The sequence below is a fragment of the Prunus persica genome, chromosome G4, assembly GCF_000346465.2.
Source record: "Prunus persica cultivar Lovell chromosome G4, Prunus_persica_NCBIv2, whole genome shotgun sequence".
In the NCBI taxonomy this organism is placed as follows: Eukaryota; Viridiplantae; Streptophyta; class Magnoliopsida; order Rosales; family Rosaceae; genus Prunus; species Prunus persica.
In genome coordinates this window covers 13,159,582-13,179,448 of record NC_034012.1, presented here as the reverse complement: position 1 = coordinate 13,179,448, position 19,867 = coordinate 13,159,582, and the positions used below count along the sequence as shown (strand labels likewise).

The 19,867-nt window shown below is 37.3% G+C and overlaps 3 protein-coding genes across 3 annotated transcripts; 2 read left to right on the top strand and 1 right to left on the bottom strand.

Annotated features, from left to right (window-relative positions):
- Positions 7,616–10,347, top strand: LOC18780601 (protein FATTY ACID EXPORT 6). Its single transcript, XM_007213787.2, has 3 exons — positions 7,616–7,936; positions 8,846–8,933; positions 10,014–10,347. The coding sequence occupies exons 1-3, from the start codon at positions 7,738–7,740 to the stop codon at positions 10,084–10,086; spliced, it is 360 nt and encodes a 119-aa protein (XP_007213849.1). The 5' UTR covers positions 7,616–7,737; the 3' UTR covers positions 10,087–10,347.
- LOC18780974 (ankyrin repeat-containing protein At5g02620) lies at positions 10,517–13,944 on the bottom strand. Its single transcript, XM_007213803.2, has 3 exons — positions 13,269–13,944; positions 12,212–12,735; positions 10,517–11,718 (listed from the first exon to the last, which is right to left on the bottom strand). Exons 1-3 carry the CDS (start codon positions 13,885–13,887, stop codon positions 11,083–11,085), a joined length of 1,779 nt encoding a protein of 592 aa, XP_007213865.2. The 5' UTR covers positions 13,888–13,944; the 3' UTR covers positions 10,517–11,082.
- On the top strand, positions 17,560–19,633 carry LOC18780764 (cytochrome P450 716B1). Its single transcript, XM_007214181.2, has 4 exons — positions 17,560–18,282; positions 18,462–18,903; positions 19,033–19,220; positions 19,331–19,633. Exons 1-4 carry the CDS (start codon positions 17,788–17,790, stop codon positions 19,631–19,633), a joined length of 1,428 nt encoding a protein of 475 aa, XP_007214243.1. The 5' UTR covers positions 17,560–17,787.

Here is a 19,867-nt window from a genome sequence, read left to right as displayed (position 1 = left end):
GTTAATTTATTTTTTTTTGGATCAAATTGAGATAACTTCATTGAAACAACAATGTCCGAGTACAAAAAGAAACTGGATTTTAGTAATGTAACAAGTGTGGCCTCATTAAAACCTCCAAATATAGGAAAAATCGGTCAAGGAAAAAGAGTACCATAACATCACATCCAATATAAAATTAAATTAGGAAAATAATTTGTCATAGGGCAAAACATCATAAATTCATAAAGGACCATCCTCTACCTACACTTGAAAGTCGAGCGCTTGCTTAGCTAAAAGATGAGCAACCTGGTTACACTCTCGAGGAGCAAAGTGATAAGAAATATGAACAAAACGATTAAAAAGGCCCCTGACTTCATCTACTAAAGCACCCTTCACCGACTAATTTTGCTCAGAAGTTTGAAGATTCATAATAATCTCTTTAGCATCCATTTCCAAAATGACATAACGATGCCCATTTGACTTGCAATCTGTAACCCCAAAATTGCCGCATAAAGTTCAGTAGCTTTATGAGAAAATGTGCCATGAAGACCTTTATAGGCAGCCATCATTAAATCACCCATACTAGGGTGGGCACTCAAACTGGCGAACCGGAAATCCGAGCCGAACCGCACCAAACCAAACTGGAAAAAAACCGAGTTGACCAAAAAGTCAAAAACCGATCAAAAACCGAACCGGACCGGTTTGGACCGGTTTCGGATCCGGTTCCATGTCTTCAAAAACCGAACCGGGCCGAACCGAACCGGTGAAACTAAAAAAATATATAATTTCAATATATAATTATATTTAATGCTATATTTTTAATTTCACTAAAAAAAACATAATATTTATCCAAGTTCAATGTCAAAATATCTCTCTTTTCTCATTTTAATATTTATTTTTTATATGAAATTGAATAATTTGTTAATTTTCAAGTAAAAAAATAATATTTCAGTTCAGAATTGTATTAAAAAATAATTTAAAAAAATAATTTTTATAATCCGGTTCAAAACTGAACCGGAACTGGACCGAAACCGGTTCAAACCGAACCGGACAGTTTTTGAAATTTTTTTAATTAAAATCGAACCGAACCAAACCGGATGAATAGTACCGGATCGATTCTAATTTTAGGCAAAAACCGGTCCAAACCGAACCGTGTCCACCCCTAACCCATACTATCCCTTATTACAACCCCTAAACCTCTAAAGCCAAATAGCAAATTGACAGCACCATCAACATTTATCTTCACAAAATTACCAATAGGTGGAGACCAATGCAGCATAATATTAGTTGTTGGAACATGAGAGGACATAAAATAATAGCCCGTTGATATTCCAAAACAAGCTTCCGGGTACGAGCCAAAAGACAAAGATGTGAAATACTTCGGGTAGAATGTAAAAGATCATTACGAGAGCTCCATAATCCTCAACTCAGAAAAACAAAGAAGACTAGCTTGTCATTAGTCAAAACCGAGGAAGCATATCAATATAACTCCTTAGAAGTACCAAGCTGTAGGGGGAACAATTAAGTCATGAATAGGTGAATGCTGCCAAACCTCCCTTGACATTCGACAAAACTAGAGAGCATGTACTAAAATTTTAGGCTATTGAGAGCACCTAGAACATAGTGAATCAAGAACAATTTGACACTTAAAAAGGTTTACCGATTAATATCATGTACCGCTCTCTATAAAAACACATTCAATTTATTAGGAACTCGTAAAGACCAGATGGACGACCATAAGAGCAAGTCCAGCAGTGGTTCAAAACTCGGGCTGGGGGGGGGGGGGGGGTTTGGGCAAAAAATGGAGGTCCAGCAGTTGGAAGCAGCCCGGGCTAGGTGTGGGGTCCACGTGACTGGGTAGGCCCGAAGGCGATTTCGGCCCGAGCTTGGGCCCGAGGGCGATGATGTCATGGTTGACGCTAGGCTGGCGTCAGCCCTCCCACATTCGAATTTTTTTTACCGTAATGCACGCGCTAACGTTAAAAAAAAAAATTGAAACGCAGCGCTACAGTAGCGCCAACGGCTACTTGACACGTGGCAGCCTCTGGTCGCTCCGATTCGATTTTTTTCTTCAATCCAACGGCAGCCAATTTTTCTGCAATAAAAAATTGAAAAAAAATTGAATTTTTTTTTAAAAAAAATACACACAAATTACTGAATTTTTTGTGTATAAATACCAACCAATACTCTTCACTCTTAACACCAAATCCTCATATATTTTCTTCTTCTTCTACTATTGTTCACTTTCTCCTCAAAATTTATTCACTTTCTATTCAATATTTTTTCACTTTGAAGTTGTATTTTTTTCTATCATATTATGGGTTCTTCTAATGAAAATAGAGGGGCATGGAGCATGATGGAAGATGTTAGATTGTGTGAGGCTTGAGTCCAAGTTAGTCATTGTCCCGTAACGGGCAATGAGATTAAATTTTCTCATATGTGGAAAAAAATTCATCAAGCATTTTGTGAAAAGGGCAATTGGTTCTACACGTACAGAAATGACATTATCTAGTAGGTGGAAAGTTCTTAATAAAAAGTTGGCGAAATGGAGAAATGCCTTAGCAAAATTGATGGACAACCATCGAAGCGGAGAAAACCTTAGCAGTGAGGTAAATTATTTGTCATTTTCCTTCTATTAATTTCTATGTCATATTAATTTTTATTTAAATGTTTCTTGCAATTTATATATTTTGTTAATATGTCTCTAGTTTTTTTTTTTTTTTTATACATGTTGCATTTTTTTTAAATTTATTGAATTTGCATTAGTTTTTTTTTTACATGTTGCATTGCCAATATTTTTTAAAGTTTCTTGCATTTCCATTTAATTTTTTTTTTTATAGATTATGCAAGCTCAAATGTGGTTTGGTGCTACGGGACAAGGGAAAAAAAGTTTCAACCATACCCATTGTTGGGAGGTGGTGAAGACTTGTAAGAGATTCCAAATTATTCCAACCGGTTCGACGGTAGTCTTGAACGAGACTCCACTTCATGAGACGCCGGTATCGGATTCACCTATGAATTCCCCAATGAGTCAAGACTCACCCATTGAAAAGAAGCCAAGGCCTATTGGGAGAAAGGGGGCGAAGGCGAATAGAGGGAGTAATTCTAGCAAGAATGCATCTAAATTTTTGGAGGAACTTTCAAAGCACCAAGCCATGAGAATTGAAATGGACTTGAAACAACAAGAGCACGATATGGCTATTCAAGTCGAATATGCAAAAGAAAGGGAGTATGTACACAAAGAAAGGGAGTATGTACGCGAACAAAACATTGAAAAAAAAGATCGGGAAACCATGGCCATGGATACAAGCCATATGTCCCCTGAAACAAAACAATTTTGAAAGGTAGAACGAAGGGATGTTATGAGACGAAGACTTTTTTGTGACGATGGACCTAGCAACACGGATTGGTTAAATGATGGAAACCATTAAAATAGTTTGTTTGCCTTTCATGTCTTAGTTTACTTGCCTTTGATTTCATTGTATTTTTTGTTTTGTTTAATTCATGTATTTTATTTTATTAGTTGTATTGCTTTTCTCTTAGTCAATAAAGAAAATATTCAACAAAAATCCTTTTTATTCAAAACATTCCATACATAAAAAACAAACCACAACCAAAGCATAAAAAATAAACAACCCACAAACCAAAGCATAAAAAATAAACAACCTATAACCAAAGCATAAAAAATAAACAAGCCACAACCAAAGCATAAAAAATAAACAAACTACAACCAAAGCATAAAACATAAACAACCCACCCACAACAAAAAATAAACAACATACAACATAAACATAATAAATTAAAAACAACTTCTTCACTTCACTTTATTCACCTTCATTTCCTTCATTGCCTTTCACCGCCCATAAATGCTCCATCAAGTCAACTTGACGGTGTTCATGAATATACGACGATTGCATCTCCGTGTAGCGATCAATCATACGGAGCATGAAACTACCATCTCTAACCAACGGTTCATGCTGCACTGGTTCTCCATTTGGCTCCACTGGTTTTTCATAAATTCGTGTTAGGGCCGTGTCCATGGGATTTGGTTCATACACGTCATTAGCATTGTAATCATATTCATCTTCCACAATCATGTTATGGAAGATGATACAAGTCATCATTATACTCCTAAGCACCTCCTCGTCAAATAGACGTGTCGCGCCCCTGATAATAGCCCACCGAGCTTGAAGGATACCAAAGCACCTCTCAACATCTTTTCTGTACCCCTCTTGATAGTGAGCAAAAATTTTTTGCTTATGGGATCGGGGATGTGGAATTGTTTTCACAAATGTTGTCCACCTCGGGTAGATGCCATCAGCTAGATAATACCCGTTTTGGTAGATGGTATTGTTAATTTCATATGTGATATTTGGGGCTTCACCTCTCAAAACATCATTGAACACCGGGGATTGACCTAGGACATTCAAATCGTTTTGAGATCCTGCAACTCCGAAGAAGGCGTGCCAAACCCATGTACCAAAGCCAGCAACTGCTTCCAGGATGATACTTTTCTGCCCTTTTCTATTTCCGTAGTCCCCTTGCCAAGCAGTTGGACAATTTTTCCACTGCCAGTGCATGCAGTCAATGCTACCAATCATGCCAGGAAATCCTCGAGACTCAGCTTTTTGGAGAAGCCTTTGCAGGTCCCTGGGCGTAGGTCTGCGGAGGTAGTCTCTAGTGTACAGAGTTTTCACTGCATCACAAAATCGCACCAAGCTCTCCAAAACAGTGGACTTCCCCATCCGAGCAATCTCATCCACCTGATCAGCAGATGACCCATACGCCAACATTCGTATCACAGCTATGAACTTCTGCTCTGGAAGAAGTCCCAAATTTCCAGCACAATTTCTCTTTTGAACAAAATATTCATCATAATTACAAATATCATGCATGATTTTATTGAACAAATGGGGTTGCATTCTATATCTCCCTCGAAAATGAACATCAGAGTACAGAGATTGTGGGATAAAATAATCTTCCATAAGATTCTTACCCCGGGAATGTCTATGTCTGTCCACATTTGGGCGACGGCCTTCTCGTGAACCACGGCGACCCTGGTTTTCTTCCTCCAGCAAAGCAACTGCTATGCCAAGTTGCTCATCTAGTTTTCTCTGCGCCCTTTTGCTTGCAGCTCGTCTACGCATTCTTTCTCTAGTTTCTCGCTCTTGCCTCTCCAAAACCTCTTCCATGTCTGCCATTGAGAATGGAGAATGAAATCTAAAATTTGAGAAATGGAAATGTAGAGAAGAACTTGTGTGGGAGGTATGAGCTGAACCTCTGGTTTTATAGAAAAATGTACACAGATAGATATGACACGCGGCACAATCTTAGAGGGTGAAAATCTTATCTGAAATTTGAAATTCAAATGAAATTTCAAATTTCAAATTTATCTGAAATTTGAATTTCGAAATGTATATGAAATTTGATATTTTGAATTTATCTGAAATTTGAATTTTGAAATGTATCTGAAATTTGAAATTTATCTAAAATTTGAAACCGAAAATCTTATCCGATATGAATAGTATTGACACGTAGGAACCCAAAAATCTTGTCCGAAAATATTATCCAAATTAATTGTTTAAGTAAATAAAGTTGTGAAAAAAACAAAAAAATGAATAGTATTTGCCATGGCAAGCCTGCTGGAAACACATTTTGCTGGAGGGGGCTAGGGCAGCCACTATTCACGTGAATAGTAGTTGCCCTAGAGCTTGCCATGGCAAGGGGCAACTGGTGGAAATGCTCTAACAAATCCACTGAATTAGCTAACCCACTTACATCTCCCTGCTGTCTCGAAATTAAACTTTGTGATAACCAATAATCACTTTTGACACTATACTTCCCATTCACAGTATAATGCCAAATTAGTCTATCTAATGAGTTTGGTACCAAAGAAATTGACAGAATAGCAGCAACCTCTTCTTTCCAGAAGATTGCAGAAGTAAGTCTAAATTCCACCAGCCAGCTGAATCTATTAAGAAGTGAACAGTAGCATAATCCTCAAAAAATGGTGGCAAAGAAGACCGAAAAGATGACGGCAGAGGCAACCAAGGGTCTCAATTAATTTTAATTGATAAACCATCTCTTACTCTCCAACGAAGACCAGCAGCCAACAATTCCCAACCCCAAATTAAAGATCTCCAAATAAGTGAAGGAGAATTCCCCAATGGAGCATTCAAAAAATCACCATTAGGAAAATACCTTCCACGATACACCTGCCCCACAAAAGAATTTGCGTTGATGAGAAGCCTCCAACCTTGTTTGGCCACCAAAGCCTTATTAAATTGTTCAAAATCTCTAAAGCCCAAGCCACCAACTTTTTTGGCTTACATAAAGAAGCCTATTTGAGCCAATGAATCCCATGACGATTATGAGTTTTTCCCCACCAAAACCTCGCACACAGAGAAGAGAGTTCTTTACATAGACTTTTGGGTAATTGAAACACCCCCATTGGATAAGAAGGAATAGCTTGGATAACAGATTTAATCAGAACTTCTTTGCTAGCTTGAGAAATAAGTTTTTCTTTCCACCTATTGAGAAGATGCCAAACACGATCTTTAACAGATCGAAATAATTCCTTTCTTCCCCTACCAGCCAGAGTAGGCAAACCCAAATAAAACTCATGAAAAACCACAACCGGAATGAGTAAAGAATCAGTCACTAGTTGTTGGAAGTCCAGAGAAGCATTTGGACTGAAAGACAAAGCTGATTTCTGAAAATTAATTACCTGACTTGCTACTTTCTCAAATACTTGAAAGATATTTTTCAATGTGACACACACATTTGGAGTTTGCTCCAAAAATAATAAACTGTCATCTGCAAATAATAAATGTGTTAACTTGAGGAGCATAACGACCGGCACAGACACCAATTAAACTTCCATTCCTCTCAGCAAAACGGAGCAAGCTAGAAAAACCTTCTGCACAAAACAAGAAAGGATAAGGGGATAATGGACAGCCCTGACATAAACCCCTCTGTGAACTGAAGTGACCAAAAGAATTTCCATGCCACAACACCGAAAGGGAAACAGTCGAAAGACAATCCATTATTCGCCGTACCCATTCTTGTGCAAATCCCAAACGTACCATAACATCCTCAATATAACACCACTCCACCCTGTCATAAGCCTTAGCCATATCCAGCTTAATGGCCAAAGCTCCCTGCTTACCATTTTTCTTTCCTCCTTTTGACAGTATGCATAATTTCTAAACCAACCATGACATTGTCAAGAATATTCCTTGATGGTACGAAAACGAAAAAAAACTTGCATGTCAAGAATATAATACTATTTTGTTATTTCTATTAATTATGTTCCTCCATATATAATAAAGAATTTCATATGACATGACGTAATTAGATGGAATAACAAAACAGTACTTTTCGATGACATACAAATTTTACTCCCACTCTCTTCTCCTTCCTAACTTGAGGATAAAAATAAAAATAAAAAATAAAATGGAACTTGAATGCGATGAGACTCATCACATGGCATATCCAACTGCTTTAATTTGATACAGAAAATGTCTTCAGTCAATGGCTTATCTTCAGCAGCAACTGTGGAGTTGGTATGATTGGCCACATTAGCCTTTTGACCAACTGTCTTCCACGCGCCAATATTTGGTAGTTTATGACATTTCAGGCCCAAAAAAAATAAACTAGAGATAAACCCCAAAGTCTTTTCTTTAAATTTTTTTGTTTCTTCTATTTGTGAGGGAAAAACTGGTGTGATTTTCCCGAGAATCTGAGTTCTCCGAGAAAATGCACGATTTCTGCTTCACGATCCCGTACGGGTTGCTGCTGATCGGTGGAGGATTATTTGGGTACTTTAGGAAGGGGAGCACAGCTTCTTTGGCTGGAGGTGTGGGCATTGGTTTGCTTCTCACTCTTGCCGGCTATTTCAGTCTCAAAGCCTTTGAGAGGAAGAAGAACTCGTACCCTGCTTTGATTCTTGAAACGGGTAGGCTTCTTTTTTTGCTTTTAGAATTTTGGTGGGTCTGGATCCCAGATGTGTTAGTGATGCTGCACTGAAATTAAAGGAAGTTAAGGTGAAAAGAAAAACAATTAAATCGTGATCTGGGTCTTTGTTTCTTGAGATAATGCTTTGAAAAACATTAATGGATCACAAAATATGCAAGTTTTGTAGTTTGATTAATTTTATAGCGTTGACTTTGCTGATATGCAGGAAATGTGACTTTTTTCTTTTGTTGAGGTTATCTGGGTCTCTGTTTCTTGAGATATGGATCACAAAATGTGTTAGCTTTGTAGTTTGATTCATTTGATAGCATTGACTTTGCTGATATGTAGGAAATGTGGATTTTTTTTCAAGGTTGTTATTTTGTTCTCTCTACTGATTTGGAAGCTGTGTGCTTCTCCATGATTGGAAGCCTCAGCTTATTTCCTGTTGAAAACTGTTTCTAGGTTTGTTAATTGAATCTTTATAGTTTGTCTGCGGATATGAGTTGCATACATCCATAACAGATTTAGGCATTTCTTCATTGAGCAATGCTGGAGACACCAAAAAAATCCTAAAGTTTTGGATCCCAACTCATATAAAAGCATTTCCTCCGTTCATATCTAGGCTTACTTTAAGTAACATTTATTCATATCATATAACTACAAAGTTTTATCTATTATTGATTGCAAACTTGGTAGGGTGATTTGAAAGATGTGCTTTATGTGTAATATGCTCAGTGATTGCCTTTCAAAATTTCAAGAATTTTAAGAAGTGAAGAGATTGAGATAGAGAGAGTTTGCATTCTGTTCTTCTTTTTCTTCGTATTTTTCTTTTTTCATCCTGCCCACTGTTACGTTGATGCTCAATCTCTGAAAAATTTGTTTTGGAACTGATTCATGTCCCTTAAAACAGTTTGTGCTGCCATACTCACGTGGGTCATGGGACAGCGCTACATGCAAACTTCTAAGTTCATGCCAGCTGGTGTTGTTGCTGGCATCAGGTAAGTTCAGATTCATTGTGCCCTTTTATAGTTGTTTATCAATTTTTTACTACCTCATACTATTGCTGCATATGACTGCTTTCCAACATTGCAGCCCCTGTATTTTGTTTCCAAAAAACAAATTCAATATGATGTTTAGAATATCTTCTTTCTCTACGCTAGCTGGCTTTGGCATAGATTGAATTGAACAAACGTTATCTTTACTACTGTGCTGGTAATGAGTTTGTGCACCTAAGGCATGTACATATTTCTTGTGGTTAGTAGATTTGGGATGGTAGGATGTTCCCAAGACTTGTAACTGTAAAGTTTTTCTGTCAAAGACTGGCAGATTGTTGAGGATGGGCTATTTATAGGTCTTTAAATTTATTGACATCAATTATTGGTAAAACTTGGCTCAGTTGAATGTTAATCCAAATACATATCATATTTTCTTGACAATCTTGAATCATGTGTCCCCACTCACTGAATGACCGAAGCTCTCCTGAATGATAGAACAAGGTTAATCTGTTCTATTGAAACCTATCTTCTGAAATTTAGTTGAAAGGAGTTTCAGATGCCATATATGTTGTAGCACCTTACAATCAGCGCTTTTGGGAAATCATACTTGCATGACTTCATCTTGATTCACATCATAATTCAGAAGTTTGGATTCAGCCCGCCCTACGTATCTGTTCTCTTGTGTTTACGTCTATTATCTTTGCAGAATAGAACGGGTATACCATATACATCTATGGTCTCTAAAAGAGGCAGGATAGGAAATGGGAGAGTAATGAGAGTTGGAGTAGGATCTATGTCTCCCTCCTGTTATATGGTTAAACTTAAACAAGAACGGAAAGGGGTCTTTCTATTTTTTGTCTGGTTTTGCAGGAAGGCAGGCAATTCACATATGTTAAATTATAAAGTTATTTGGTTAGCGTATTGTAGTAATTGAACTGTGTTTCTGTCATTGTCCCTAATTGTAGAGTATATCTATGATTAAAAGCTTTCAATTGGAACTTCTCAGTTTATATGTTTATAGGTTGTCCTTAATATGACTTATATCTGAAGTTTCTGAAGCTAAAACCACTTCATTTGTTGCAGTGCCCTCATGACTGGATTTTATCTCTACAAAATTGCAACTGGAGGGAACCATATTCCAGCCAAGACTAAGTGATGGTATTTGAGGACATATTTCGACTACTTATAAACTGACATACTAAAATCACACCGATCCAGGTGCCCATATTCAATGTTAATCCTATAGTGCTAGATATTCTGTTATCAGGTTGGGTATAAAACAAGAGATGGCTTGTCTTTGAAATTTGTCGAAACCTTGTCTCTGAACTTGCATTGATCATTTACTGTACTTTTAATCGAATCAAATCAACTGGAGCTCCGGATCAACTCCAGTGATAGACATGACCCTTTTGTTTTGTTTTCTTGGTGTACCGTACCAACCTTCTTGTTCACTGGTGAAGGGAAAATCCCTTGAGAGCACAAGAACAACCTCACGCATGAATTGAATTAGAACGGCTTGTTTGAAAGCAATAATTAGATGGATGAAAAGGCTTTATTTCAATTTTGTGTTTTTTTTAGGGGGGTGGGGGGTTGGGGTGGGGTGGGGGTGTTGGTGTGGGTGTGGTTGGTGGTGTGGTTGGTGTGGGAATTCAAACGCGTCCTAAGTTTTCATGTCAAGGTTCAATAGAGCCGTACTAAGTTTTACAGAGAAGTTTGACAAACTTTCTCCTCTTTGTAGATGAATACTGCATCCCTTTTATCTTGGCTTAATGGGGATGTGGATGGTTCCCTTGCTGTCTCTGTGATCCTCAACTATCTATGCCCCCTGTAACAGTTTTTCAGTTTAGAAGATCCAGTGATCCTTACTCTGTGTCTTGGGTATGCTCAGCAAATGGGATTTGATTGAACCTTATCAAGAATCAAGCGTACAAGTTCATGCATGAGCATGTAGCAGTTTTGACAACAAAAACAGAAGAAAAAGAGAAAATAAACATGGGTTGGGTTTCTGTAGCAAAATCATGTGAGCCGGACTCGAAGCATACAATATTTAATTAACAGTGGCTGGGAACCAAAGCATATTACTCACTCAATTATGAATATGTTATAATTTAAAGAAAAAAGGAAAGTACATATATATATATATATATTTGTCTTACAAAGCGTGTTGCTTCTGAAATTTCTTCCTTATATAAGCTAATACATACCAAGCAGAAAATGAAAAACCTCTGTTGTATAATTGTCTCTGTTTTTCTTTCGTCCTCAATGCTTCCGTGAGTTCCGGCAGAAAAAAGAAGCAAAGAAAAACAATTATGTGAGAGATTATAAAATGTACGCTTTCAAGCAGACTCAATTCGGTGTCTCCGCGCTGCGTTGCAGACAACCACGCAATATTTGCTACTAACATTGCTGAGACGGAAAGCCGAGTGAACTCTGAAGCTGAACGCGTTGGCATCACCAAGTTTTTGCCTACTATTTCATTATAAATCACAAAAAATGAGGAAAGGAGGGATAATAGGTTCAAGACATAAAACACTTCAAGCTCTATTCCTCTTCCATCGCTTCCTGATGCTCCAGTATCGACGAAAGTTGCTGCAAATGTAATGCCTGCAACAACCGTTGCTATCAGGAGTCTGGATCCACGTCTTTGCTCGTGTTCTTTCTCGCCTTCAATGGTATCCTTCTCGGGAACATTCCAGAAATCACGTCTGATTTGGCCATGGAAATATGGAAGACCAATGGAGCTGCCTAGGTTGTCCAGAACCCTAGGACTACTACTGCCGAAGATTTCCTGAAACATAGAGAAAGCACAATGAAATTTGTCTGAATTAATGCTTTTTAACCCTGGCCGCTTTTTTTGGTTTTGAAAGACTTTATTATTTCAACAGAAAACACGAGATACATAAATGTCAGCTTGAATAAGAGAATCAAGCCAAATTGGTACATCTTCCAGCCAATACAAACTGGACTCCAAATTCAACTTGCTTCTCCAGGCCTAATTGAATATGCACGGTATGAAACAAACACAATTCTCTTAATTCAAGAAGGGGGATTAGAACTTGGGTGCAAGAGGTAAGCTCACAACCATGGCTAACTGACATAACCCATGTCTATGTGAAAGAGAGCATAAGGAAAATAAATGTGGATAGTGAAGAATTAGGGAGTTTCGTTTGTCATGTTGAAAAATTTAGAGAGGCAAATATAACTCTAAAACCTTAAACAACTTAATCTAGTTTCGTTTATGAAATTATGAAAATATAGCCTTGAAAATTCGTTATATATACCTGTTCTCCAATATTCTGGCTAAGACAAATGTTGTAGGCCTGTGAGAATTTCCCATTGGTAGCAATCTTGTCCACTCTAGGGTCGCCTGTCAACGCCCTTATAATTTCAGGATTTTTCTTGATGGCAGCCAGATGCAACGGAGTGTTTCCATCTACATCTGCTTCGTTTATTAGTACTGCAAGCTTAGACACGTTCAGTGAATGCATGATGACATTTGTTCGTCCACCTAAAACTGCAGCATGTAGAGCCGTTTGGCCATAATGATTGACCAAATCACAAATATCTGGCCGACACCGAATCATCTCTTCCATTACATCGGTGTGACCTGCATAGGCCGCGACATGGAGAGCTGACATTCCAGATTTGTCCAAGATGTAAGAAACAGAACTATCACGTTGCATCAACAGTTGAGTTGCTTCAAGGTTCCCTCCAAATGCTGCGTAGTGTAAGGAAGTCCACCTAAGTGCATCATCAGCCTTTTTTATTATATCCGGATATTTCGACACCATAGTCTCCACAATACCTAAGTGTATCATTTATACGAAAGTTAGATACACGAACACGATTATGAGAGGAAGATATTACAAAACAAGGCCAGAACTAGGAATTTTCAACTAGTGGGCTAGTTAAAGGGTTTAAGGTAAAATCTAATGAATATTTTTTTTTGTACTTACAGTTTATATAGTCTTTCTAGAAATAAATTGAGCATAAAGCTTGGGCAAAGAGATAGAGAACACAAGAGGGAAACGAGAGAAGGAGGGGGAGAGAGAGGAGGAGAGGTTGGCTAGTGGTGAAGAGGGACTTGGATTGGGAACTTGGGCTGGCCATAGGTGGTTGTTGGGGGTGAGTGGCTGTTTTTATTATTATTTGTTTTTAATTTTTAATTTTTAATTTTATTTAGACTTAACGGTGTTTTTTAGAGAAGACTTAATGATGTTAAGTTGGAGTTTGACGTGTCATATTTTAAGTCGTTAAATTATTACAACGATCAAGATTTAATGAAATATAAATAAATACAAACTATATAAATACAAAGACTCGAAATCCATAATTTACCTTTCCATTCTTCATCCATATAAGTTACCGCTACATGCAAAGTTGTAACACCGTTAAACCCCCTAAAAGAAGGAGATATTGGACACTCGTTCAAAATTGAACGAGCTACGAGTGGAAAGCCATGCCGAGTAGCCAAGAATAAGGGGGACTCCTTATTAAAATTAATCAAACAGCACAATCCAGGATCTTCAGCCATTAACAAATTCACCACCTCAACGTGACCGCATCTGGCAGCAACATGCAGTGCTGTATCTTCTTGAAAATTAGTCATTCGAAGTAGTTTGTTAGCTTCACCATTAGTCGGTCCTCTTTCCTCGTCAGCTCCTTCAATATGCAGAAGTTTCTTTGCGTGTTCAATGAGCAGCTTTACAATTTCATCACAACCTACTCTCGCAGCGACGTGGAGAGGAGTGTTGCCCTTCTTATTGGGAGCCCAAAACAGCAAAGATGGATCATCTAGGACATCTCTGAAGAAATGTATTCGTTTGTACTCAGCTGCAATATGAAAAATACTGTTGTGAGCTGGGGTTTTCTGACAGAGAAGATCAATTGATGCATCAGCTCTTCTGAAAAAACCAACATCACCCGATTCTGCAGCCTCATACACAGAAGGATCCATGGCTCCTGGCTCTAGCTTCCAACTTATTTTCTCTCAACCTTTCTCAAGGTAGTTGAGTACTTGATTAGCTAGCACCAATGGAATTGTATGAACACTACGTTTAAAGACCCCTTCATTATATATAGGAGGAGATCGACAAGAAAACCATAAGCTATTATGACTTATTTTATTATTACTTTTATAATTGACAAAAATGACTTTTTTATATTTTAGCAAAGCTAATTAAATGATGCGGAAAGTTCCGTAGGGTAATTTAATGGAAGCTACATACTGCTTGCATTCATTTTTGGAAGGAAATACTCATCTTTTCGGTTTGACACATGTACAAAAATAAAGTCAAACATATCATACTATCATTGACAAGAATGTAGAATTTCTATATATTAAAGTCCAACATACTTTATATTATATAAAAATTATTGAGAAATAAGTGTATCGGTATCAGTAACTTAATAAATGCTAGAGCAGATGCTAAGTTTGAAACTTTCCTCACCCATTGATAAAAAAATAAAATAAAAACTTTCTCATTGTAATTATTTGCAATTGTGTACCAATAAATAATATGGCTTATTAAACGAAGAACTTTGAAAGCGTGCACAAAACTTTGTTATTTGTCAAAAAGATGACACCTTTTGACCTGTTTTCTAGGGAGAGCGACCTGAAGACTAAATTCGCGCAATGGAACAAACAGAAAAGTAGTGTGTTAGTTGATTATATATATATATATATATATATATATATATATTTAATTCAGGCCTTGAAGACTAAATTAAAGGGAGACTTCCAGTCAGTTTCTTCTCTTCTTCATATCGCTTTTCCCTCGGGGGGAGGACATCATCTTCTTGGCAATTTCTTGGCAAAGTACTACAACGGACCTCCAAATCACTGTAGCTGTAGCATCATTATTGGTTCAAATTATATTATGAACTTTTATTTATTAAAGAAATCTGCGATTCGAATATAAGACTTCTATTCTAATATTTGAAGGAAGTTAAGGTTCACCTCAAAATCAATTCATCAGAAAGAGTAGTACAATTTTTTATAAGTCCTTAATAGGTTTCTCAAGCATCTCTAAGGGAGATGTTAAATACTAAACATCAAATTTAAATTTGATGGCTGATGGGGCAATTTGACATCTTACACAGTTTTACACTTCGCCCGATATGTCAAATTAAATTATTATTTTATTACATTTTAGTGTTGATTTATTTTTAATTAATTAGAAAAGAAAAGAAAAAATAATAAAATATTCATTTGACATCTTGCTTTTGGGATGTCAAAAATAACATCTCAACCTCCAACCTTCATTTCACATCAGTTTTGACACATCGGTTGGAGTGATGTGATATGTTATTTATAGCCATTAAATATCTATGTGACACTTTTGACACATCGGTTGGAGATGCTCTAATGTGAGACTTTTTACTTTCACATTTTCACACGCCTCTGCCCATGTTGCGAATTTTCAAGCCTAATACTTAGACAACACATATTGGGTGATGTGGAGCACGTATAGCCATTGGGCTTTCACATGTGAGTAACCTACTCTAATATCATGAAGAAAGTTGAGATTCCACCAAAAATCAATTGGCCATGTGGAGAGTAGCTCCTTATAAGCCATTGAAAAATTTCTTAACTTTCCATTGTAGAACTTTTACCTTCACATTCTCACAATATCGTAACTAAGAGCTAGTTGGTCTCAAGTTATATCATATACATGTCATGTTCAAACAATGTTGTTAACACAAACGTGACACCTTTGAGGCCATTAAATCAAAGCACTTTTCAAGATATGAGTTATTGGTTACTCTTAGTAAAAGAATTTAATATAAGATCGGAAATAACATAATCTCTACCAATTTTCTTTGTCTTTTCTCTGTTTCAATTTTCTTGGTCTCCTTTACATAATATTGCATACTACAAGCCTCTATCTGTCAATAGAGTAAGAATTCATGGGTAGAACTTGCCCCTAAAAATCGACTTGGAAGGAAAGGGTGCCTATAAGCTCTTAAACCATTCTGTGATATACTAGTTTTTCAATGTGGGATTTTGAGTCTTAACATGTTCATCCAACAAATGTTATATTAAATTTTATGAAAAATAATATTTGGGATACTTGGCTCAGTTGAGTGTTCATCTAAATACACACACTTGGATATCATATTTTCTGGACAATCTAGAATCATGTGTCCCCACTCAATAAACAAGCAAAGCTCACCTGAATGATTGAACAAGGTTTATCTGTTCTGTTCAAACCATTTTGAGGAATCTAGTTTAACAGAGTTTCAGGTCCCATATATTTGTAGCACCTTACAATCAGTGCTATTGAGAAATCATACTTTCAAGTTTCCCTTGATTCACATCATAATTCAGAAGTTTGAATTGAGTTCACTCAACCTTTCTGTTTCATGAAATTGTAGACTATAGTTTAGCTAGATTAAAACCTTTCAATTGGAACTCCTAACATATGTTTCAGTTTCCTGAAACTAAAACCACTTCAGTTTGGCTGCAGCGCTCTCATGACTGGATTTTATCTGTACAAAATTGCAACTCTAGATACTGAAACATATAACTTGTTTCTGAAAGTAGTTCAAATCTTGTTTCATACCTTGAATTCATTGTTTACTGTGTACTTTTAATCGAATCCACGGGAGCGCAGGACCGACCCAAGTGTTAGACAGGACTCTTTTGCTTTGTTTTCTTTGTTTAGCTAAAAATTTCTTCTTTACTGGTGAGGGGGAAAAGGCTTTCAGAGCATGTGGAGTGAAGTAACCCCAGTTTCTCATCAAAGCAACAATTAGATGCATACAAAAGTTTCATTTGAAAGGGACATTCAACTGAGTCCTACACTTCTATTTCAGAAAATGGGTAAAATACTTAGTGAACCTGAGTGTTCCCTTTTGTCCATACTCTCTAGGGAATCAACTTCTCGGCTAACCCTAGATTCCCCATATAATATCTTACAATGTAACGATGATACTATACAAAAAAAAAAAAAAAGTAGCAACAATCACCATTATTTGATGACATTTGGTGACTGTTGTGGGAGTGACTAAAGGCTTTAGTCACCAAAAAAAGAAAAAAATGTGACTAAAAGCCTTTTTAGTCACCATAAAAGTAAAAAAATGTGACTAATGCCTTTTGTCACGGCCACAAATGTCACCAGATAATGGTAACTGTTGCCACTTTTTTTAGTAGTGATTACAATTAGTCTTTGTAGAGTTTATTGGTCACAAAAACATTATCTAATTCCAGAATACAAAAAAGAACAAAAAGTGAAATCAACAAGGCATCAATGTGATGTTTTCTAAGTACCTAGCAAGGATCAAGTCAACCTAATTTGTCTTGCACGCATTTGGGGTTCAGAATCATGACAAAGATAATATGTGTCTTCATGCATTTGACATTTGTGACACATGAAACCTATGTATTTACAAACTAGGCGGAAATTGCCATGAAATGAAGTTTTTTATTTATTAAACAAACCAAGTCCAATGATAGAAAACCATTCATTCCTTAATTTCACCAAATGGGTGGTGTGTACAAACAGCTAAACACAAACAGCTGAGGTACCAAACAGCTGAGGTACTATCGCTGCACTACCAAACAGCTGAAATTATATTCCAAGCCGAACTTGCCATCATGAACAGAGTTTTCACTGCACTATAAAAACCAGTACCATGTTCTTCTCCATAATTGTGTTATGTGTCGATTCTTTCTAGTTCTGCAAAACCAATGTGCTTCTGCATATTTCGATACACCCGCCCGAAACCCTAAAAAGAAAAAAGTTTTTATCTTCTTTTCCTTTCCTTTACAAGACCTCCCCCATATGCATTGATTTTTCATTCTCTTGAATCCCTCCCTCACACTCTTGCAAAAACAAATTACGCCACACAAATCATGAATACCCTTCTTGTCACCCTTTTCTTCTTGGTCATCCCCATCTTCTTTCTCATTATGAGAAGAAGAAAATCATCGAAAAGGCTTCCTCCGGGCTCATTGGGACTACCCATAATAGGGCAGAGCCTTGGCTTTCTTCGAGCCATGCGCAACAACACTGCAGAAAAATGGCTTGAACAAAGAATAACCAAGTATGGTCCGGTTTCAAAGCTGAGTCTCTTTGGCAAGCCAACAGTCTTCATTCATGGACAGGCTGCAAACAAGTATGTATTCAACAATGATGGCAAAACCATTACCAGCCAACAACCTGAGTCTACTCGAATGATTTTAGGTGACCGGAACATATTGGAGCTGAGTGGCGAGGATCACAAGCGAGTTAGAAATGCTCTAATGGTGTTCTTGAAGCCTGAGTCATTGAAGCAATATGTAGGAAAATTGGACGAAGAAATCAGGAAGCATCTTGAGTTGAATTGGCATGGGAAGCAAAAAATAACAGTAAGTTATAGCGCTATAAAAAGCTTATGAGTAAATTACACTTAGCACTCATTTAGGTTGGGACCACACCTACCTACTGCAAAGGCGTTTAGCCGGCCAATTAGTTTAACAGATATGTAAATCTACACTTGTTGGCTGAATTAAAATTCACATTAACAATGTTTTTCGGTTGTTCATAGGTCTTGCCTCTCATGAAGAACCTCACGTTCAACATTATATGCTCGCTGCTTTTTGGGGTTGAACGAGGACCTCGCAGAGACGAACTCATTGAGTGTTTTCAACGAATGATAGAAGGACTGTGGTCAGTCCCTCTTAACTTGCCGTTCACGCGTTTCAACTGCAGCATCAAGGCAAGCAAGAAGGTTCAAAACATGCTTAAGGAACTAATTTGTGAAAAGAGGATGCAACTTGAGCAAAAAACTGCTTTACCACTCCAAGACCTTATCACTTGCTTGCTTAGCATTCGAAATGCTGACAATGAAGAAGAATTAACTGAAAAGGAGATCTTGCACAATATCATAATAGTTATGGTTGCAGGATATGACACTTCATCTGTGGTCATTACTTTTCTTTTGCGGCTTCTAGCTAATGAACCTGCTGTTTATGCAGCCCTTCTTCAAGGTATGCATAATCCCCCTACTCCTAAAATTCTACACGATGTACGAAAAACGAAGCGTTCGAGTTTACCTTATTCCATTGGATCACTAATGAGTTGGAACCTTTGTAATGTGATTTCATTTGTGTTTGCAGAACAGGAAGAAATAGCTAGAAGCAAATCCTTAGGGGAACTTCTGACATGGGAAGATCTTGCTAAGATGAAGTACACATGGAGGGTAACAATGGAAATTCTGAGGACAACTCCTCCTGTCTTTGGTGGCATGAGGAGGGCTATGAAAGATATTGAGTATGGAGGATTCCTCATCCCTCAAGGGTGGCAAGTAAGTTCAAATTTACTATAAGCATATATATATTTACAGGAAGTCTCAATCTCGTTCTCTTTCAAAAAGATAGAAATATTGATGAAAATCCTAACATCAAATATTGCTAGATATTCTGGGCTATTCCTATGACACACAATGACGATAGCATATTCCCTGAGCCATCAAAGTTCGATCCAAGTAGGTTCGAGAACCAAAAATCAGTTCCACCCTACAGCTTTGTTCCATTCGGAGGAGGAACACGAATATGTCCAGGATATGAGTTTGCCAGGATTGAAATCCTTGTTGCAATCCATTATATGGTAACTCAATTCACATGGAAGCTATGCGCAGACAACAAGTTCAGTAGGGTTCCCATGCCAGTACCCACTCAAGGACTGCCTATAGAAATCACGCCAAGGAAACAAATGTAATGTTAAGATGTTTGATCAACTTCAATACTTATCATGCTTGCTATACGAAATGTCTCGATGTGGAACGATATGTTATGCTATTCGTGCATTGAAAGCAATCAAATTCTATCGAGCTACCTCTAGAGGTTGTATATTATGTTACGCGAAAACGTGCCATGAGAGCGTTTATGAGATTTATGGGGTCCTGTGTGCAAAAATTGAAAAGAAACCATTCTAATCTGTCTCTGTGATTTT

Bases quoted from the DNA above. Each gene is read 5' to 3' on its own strand.
- LOC18780601 (XM_007213787.2), top strand. From the start codon at position 7,738: ATGCACGATTTCTGCTTCACGATCCCGTACGGGTTGCTGCTGATCGGT. The intron at 7,937-8,845 runs GTAGGCTTCTTT...CCCTTAAAACAG, and splicing joins TGCTTTGATTCTTGAAACGG to TTTGTGCTGCCATACTCACG. The intron at 8,934-10,013 runs GTAAGTTCAGAT...CATTTGTTGCAG, and splicing joins GGTGTTGTTGCTGGCATCAG to TGCCCTCATGACTGGATTTT.
- LOC18780974 (XM_007213803.2), bottom strand. From the start codon at position 13,887: ATGGATCCTTCTGTGTATGAGGCTGCAGAATCGGGTGATGTTGGTTTT. The intron at 12,736-13,268 runs GTAAATTATGGA...TGATACACTTAG, and splicing joins TATGGATGAAGAATGGAAAG to GTATTGTGGAGACTATGGTG. The intron at 11,719-12,211 runs GTATATATAACG...TCTATGTTTCAG, and splicing joins GCCAGAATATTGGAGAACAG to GAAATCTTCGGCAGTAGTAG.
- LOC18780764 (XM_007214181.2), top strand. From the start codon at position 17,788: ATGAATACCCTTCTTGTCACCCTTTTCTTCTTGGTCATCCCCATCTTC. The intron at 18,283-18,461 runs GTAAGTTATAGC...GGTTGTTCATAG, and splicing joins ATGGGAAGCAAAAAATAACA to GTCTTGCCTCTCATGAAGAA. The intron at 19,221-19,330 runs GTAAGTTCAAAT...AAATATTGCTAG, and splicing joins TCATCCCTCAAGGGTGGCAA to ATATTCTGGGCTATTCCTAT.